The 5,700-nt window shown below is 40.4% G+C and overlaps 1 protein-coding gene across 1 annotated transcript; it reads left to right on the forward strand.

The window, feature by feature from the left end:
- Nucleotides 1-338: 338 nt before the first annotated feature.
- FAM64A (family with sequence similarity 64, member A) lies at nt 339-5,160 on the forward strand. The gene is made up of 4 exons (XM_009583382.1): nt 339-629; nt 1,446-1,780; nt 2,595-2,690; nt 5,034-5,160. The coding sequence occupies exons 1-4, from the start codon at nt 339-341 to the stop codon at nt 5,158-5,160; spliced, it is 849 nt and encodes a 282-aa protein (XP_009581677.1).
- Nucleotides 5,161-5,700: the final 540 nt, after the last annotated feature.

Genomic DNA, 5,700 nt, shown 5'->3' on the forward strand with positions numbered 1-5,700 from the left:
GAGACACCAACAAGAAACTTGCAATTACAGAGCATTCTACCTCACAAGCTTGAGTCTCGCAGCTTACCAGGTCTGATGTCCAGTGCTGGAAATGCAGTATTAGACTTCTTTGTGGACATGCACAGACCTAAATAGCTGTAGAAATCAATGCTGTTCTTCAAGCCTCCAAGTAAAAGTCTGCTCAGTTCTGATTTTGTTGTCTCAGGCAACTGTAACTGAATGCATTGTATAACAATTTCCATTTCTCCTTTTTCACACTGCTTTGTACCTTGCCCTGTCTAATTATTGCTCTCATTCTTATTGTTTTAGAAATAAGGTTGACTAAGAATTGGAACAAGATGGTATCTGTGCTCCAAAATGTCAAGGCAACAATGGCCTGGCGGAAACACCAGCTCCTAGCTGACTTCGATGAGAATGAGAGCCCTGTACCCAATAAATTCAAGAGAAGGGCTTCTTTGAATTCTCTCAATACCATCCGCATGTCTCTAAGGAAGCGACTGCCATTAAAGCAACTAGAGTTGAGTATTCATAAGACCCCAACTTGGGAAAGTCTGGAAGCAAGACAGAAGTGCCGAACTCTTCAGAGTATTAAAAGAACAGCAAAAAATGCTTTCGGAACAGTGTCCCAGGTACTTTGCCTTTGCAGTGGAGTGTGGATAGAGTTTAGTTTTTGCTCCAACTTCAGTGCTAAGATTTCTGGACTTTGTACAGAATGCTCTACTCCAGAGAGTCTCTCTCATGTGCTTGCACACCATAATGGTTGTCTCATAGCTACTAATTAGTAAAATCTTTAATATCCTTGCTAAAGTATAGACAGGCAAATTATGGATCTGGTAGAACAGGGAGGAAGGTAAAAAGAAGAAATATGAGATGCAGTTTCATCAAAACTTTTTATTATATTACTAAATAAATGCTTTTCCCCTACTGTATTTCATCATGTATGGCAGAGCAGCCTTCACACGGAGAAAGGTGGGTAGAGACTGCCATTGTTTGCAAAGAATCGTTTCTGATAAATGTATAGTGCTTTGGATTTTTTTTTTTTACTCCTTTTCCTGTACCCATACTATTTATTAGCATGTTCTTCATTATAGTCAATCTAAATTTGGACTAACAAAAACCGCTAGATGGTAGCAAGGTAGCAAACTTGAGCTTGCACCTCTGATTTTAACTACATCAATTATATGCCAGGGAGCCTCGCTCTCTCCTGCATACGAGCAGCAGGAGCTCTGTTCCAATGCCTGCTGACAAGTTTCAAGGATTGGGGGAGCAAATGAGTCCTCCAGTGCAAATGGGTACAGAGGGTTGAGAAGCATTCATGCTAGACTAAACCTGATATGAGAATGAAAGCTAGGCATTCAGCTCAAATGTTCCTTGTCTTTCTGGTTCCAAACTCTAGGCTAATTGAGTTTATTTAGCATAACATGTCTGTCTAATGCTTCTTTCAGAAAACACAGAAGTCTTGCCAAAGCCCAGTACACTTGATGGTGACCTTTCCAGGTGAATCCATCAGCAGAAGCTGTGCAACCAGTTCTACCAAGAAAGGAAGTACTACAACTCGAACCCCTTGCCATAAGAAGAGTGTTACTCCAGCAGCCAGTTCCAAAGGCACCCCAAGATCCAGCAAAAGAGCCTTGCTTGGGCCAACAAGGGTGTCAGAGCATAGAGAATTGAGGGGTTTCTCATCCTGGCTTGGTAAAGATGCTGTCTCCCTCCGGAGATCAAGAAGAGCAGCAGCACTGAAAAGCCCATATTCATCACCTGCTCCTGCCAGCACAAAGATGTAAGCCATGTTCTTTTGTAAACCTTATTCCCTTTTTTTTTTATTACTGTGATTAGAATATCTTGTAAGGTGAAAGGCAAGATATGAAGGTTGCTATCCTATTCCCCTGAAAGGGTGTGCTGTTTGAATAGTTAAGACAGTTACAGGTGCCTGTATAGACAGGGACTGAGCACTGCATAAAGCTGAAACATGAAACTTAATTTTGTGCTGTGACAAGAACTTTTTAAAAATCACTCTCCCACTGGGTACGTGTATGCCATGTTTCTCAGCAGCTGTCCCCATCTGACACTAGAGACATACCTGAGTTCTTTGGTGATGCCTTTCTGGTAAAGAAAAATGCTCTCAATGCATCTCATTCCTACTTAGCTCTAACTTTTCTAAAGTTGCTATTTGTATTGCAAAGATACCTGGAATAGCTCCACTTATGCTGAGCTCTTTACAGAGAGTAGAGATTCTTGCCTCAAAGATTTAACACAAATTAGATAAAGGGTTGTGAGCTAGGGAAATACTTCATAATGCACACATAGATTTCTGTTTTGGTCAAAGTCACATGAGAAAAGTCAAAGCTAGAAGCTGAATCCAAGCCTCATGAATCTGAACCCAGTGTTTGAATTGGAAGACAGCTGTCTTGGGGATGAATGGAGAGGTGAAGCAGTTGGTCAGTGGAATTAAGAGTATGATTTTTACAGCCCTAAACTTCTCCGGGTAAAGTCTGGAGGTAACTAGAGTTGTTACTGCAGGGATAGAGGCTTGGGTAGTGTCGCTTAGTCAGTCTATCCTGTTTGATCTTTAGTAATGATCATTCTGTTTGCAGAGAGTTTGACTGCGAGTTGGAGCTGGTCTCCTCAGGGATTTGCCAATTTAAGCATATCTCCCAGGCATTTGATGATGCCATTGTGCAAGAGGAGAGGTAAATACCACTAACTGTCCCTCAACTTTTAGCAAGAGGAGAGGTAAATACCGCTTAAGTGTCCCTCAACTTTTAGCAAGAGGAGAGGTAGATACCGCTAAGTGTCCCTCAACTTTTAGCCACAGGTTAGCTCCCACTCGGACATTGCCAATAGCAGGCTAAGTGATCCCTGTAAGTCAGGATGAGGAACAGTTGCAGAACTTTCTCAGCTGTAATGTAGCAGAGCCTTTCTTTCTTCAAGATACATGTGCAGATTAAATCTGCAGTTGGAATTGCAGTTTCTAAAACCTGTCAAATGCTCTCCTTGTCTTCAGGTTTCTTGCTGTGGAAGTCAGATTTTTCCCAGCAAGAGCCTACCTTTGACCTTGTGTGAGATCAGTACCTCCCTGCCTCTGTCTAAAAGAGGTGCCAATCCAGGTGGGGGAGGGGGGCAAGGAGGGAGGAATCCCATTGCAGTGATGCTGTCATTGGTGCCTGCACATTTATAAGAAAATCCTTTTATTAGGTAGCATTATGTTAACAAATAGTCCATGGTACCCATAATTCAAAAATTTAGAGGATGCAGAAACCTCTTATACAACACCTTGGTTAATCCATGAGGTGGTAGGCTGCTGTGTTTGTAAAGGTTATGTCATTCTGAATTAGACATATTAAGACAGTAAAAACTAAAGGTCAGAAGTCTTGCCACGGGGCAATTCCCTAAACCTCTTCCTCTCTTAGAACACTCGATGTCAAGCATTCAATAATTAAATGTCAAGCACCTAAAATCCTCTAGAGAGGGCTTAGCATTAAGTACTTTTATCTACAAAGAGGTAAGGGCTTAAAATCCTACATAATTCCAAAAATTCAATTTTTACAAATGGGACCATTTCTAGATAACTATAGGTTAAATCCTGTATTAAGTTAATGATCATATCCATTGAAAGTTTACTAAATCTCACTCCTAATATTCTCCCATCTGTTAGTGATATGACAGATGCTCTCATTCGTAACTGAAGATAGTATCAACCAGGTAAAGTAGTGGTTCACTTACCTTGTGTATACCTGCATGCATCTGTGGGGAGAAAACCTGCTGTCTGGAGAGAGAAAGGCTTATTAACTCATGCTTCTTTAAAGTATTATGTGGAACCACAGGGTTCTTCCCTCATACTCACTGTGGCTGTCTCTGCTACAGCAAATCATTGTGCAGTTGTAAAACCTCTACATTGTGGATTAGTGAAACCTTGTGGGTTCGCAATGAACCGTAAGTTGGGCTTCTATGCAAACAGCAGCTCTTCTCACCCCAGACCAGAAAACTACTAGTACTAATGTCTTTGTCACTCAACCTCAGTTCTCATTGATTACTAATGAAGATCACAAAGCATGACAGAACAAACCATTAGCCTGAGTTGTCTAATTTTACAGCCTTTCTTTTCCATCCCTAACATTGTCTTAGCAGTTAAGACAATGCTATCACAATTAACAGCCCTTGATACCTGTAGTGCTGGCATTTTTAAACACCACAATTGTACCTAAATGGATGGGAACAGGAATTCTTTGGTGTAAGTTTCTAAACATCACTTCTAGTGTCAATTCATTGACCAGGTAAATGCCTCTATTACCTTCACTGAGATCTGTGCTGTGACATTAATATCTTCACCCATTATGTTGGAAGTGTTCCTTTTGTTAAAGGGAAAGTTACATCCTGAATACTATGTCCTATTTTAGCAACAAAGATAGGTGTAAGAAGTTGATTGCTGTAACATTTCAGGAAAAATGACAGCAGTTTCAAATGCTTGACTGAAGGTTTAAACAGTGATGTGTACTCCTTCCGCTAAGCAATTTGGTCCAGTTCTCCTGCATATGTAGATGCATACAATGTGCTCTGTGACTGGCTGGTTTGTAGGTTGCGGACTGGAATAGTTGTGAAATAAACTTTTTTGGAGGTGCCCTTACAGTCTTGCATATAACTTTCTGTTCTGGTATCCAATTGCCAGAAGTTTTAGTGTTACAGCTCCCTTTTCATCTTTTCCGTGATGAAACAAACCTTGATCTCAAACTGTTTATAGTTGCCAGCTCCATGTATTGTTCTAGTGTTTTTCATTTTAATGAATTAGATTATATCACAAGAAATGCTCCTGTTGCTAGTTAAAGTATTGCAATACTTAATTTGTGTACTGCCATTTATGCTCACTGAAGGTAACAAAGTATTTTCTTGCTAGTGTTTAGAACTGTTATAGAAAGTGTACAGATCCCAGACCTCTTCCTTGCTCCCATTTAACAGTTTTCCAGCAATTTGCCTGACAACCAGTTAATTAACCTTACTGACTTCATGCTGCTAATGGCAGTCTTGTTCTTCTGCAGGCAACACGCAATATCAAACTACTACTATCTAATGGCACAAAACTTACAGTCTACACATCGATCTCAGAAACTTTCTCAAGCTATCGGAAGGCGAGCAAAGAAACTCCATCGAGCACTTGGTACCTAGACAGACATGGCTGTCACTATTGTTGATTTATGAGCACATATAAAGGCGAGCTCTGTGTAGCACTTGAAAGGGTGCACTCTGTACATTGAAAAAGCCATTACATTTTATAATCTTTCTTGACAAAGCAGCTCAGGACTTCCCTTCCCTTGCTTTCTCTTTTCAAGTGAACGAGAGAATAAAAGTTGTACCACAGTGTATTATCTCCTGCTGAGATGAGGGACCATCTTGAATGTGACTTTCATAAGGTAGTAAGTACTTTGAAATTTATGTTGAACTGACCAGTAGGAACGGCCAGAGCAAGGGCCACAGACTTATGAAGGGTGATCATAGGTAACAGTAGTATTTAGACTGGTGTCCAATTGCCATGAGTTTTAGTATGAGTACTTGCATACTGAAGGTACTGGTCCATTATTTTGAAAGCCTAACAATTTTTTTCTGTATACAAACAAACCAAAAGTTAAGCATCATATTTAACTGGAAGTTAATGAAACAGTAGTGGCTTGTTTGAGTTCTGACCACAACTGCCATTCCAAAGCAACA

Source organism: Fulmarus glacialis, unplaced genomic scaffold, assembly GCF_000690835.1.
Source record: "Fulmarus glacialis isolate BGI_N327 unplaced genomic scaffold, ASM69083v1 scaffold28218, whole genome shotgun sequence".
NCBI lineage: Eukaryota > Metazoa > Chordata > Aves > Procellariiformes > Procellariidae > Fulmarus > Fulmarus glacialis.

Bases quoted from the DNA above. Each gene is read 5' to 3' on its own strand.
- FAM64A (XM_009583382.1), top strand. From the start codon at position 339: ATGGTATCTGTGCTCCAAAATGTCAAGGCAACAATGGCCTGGCGGAAA. The intron at 630-1,445 runs GTACTTTGCCTT...TGCTTCTTTCAG, and splicing joins CTTTCGGAACAGTGTCCCAG to AAAACACAGAAGTCTTGCCA. The intron at 1,781-2,594 runs GTAAGCCATGTT...TTCTGTTTGCAG, and splicing joins GCTCCTGCCAGCACAAAGAT to AGAGTTTGACTGCGAGTTGG.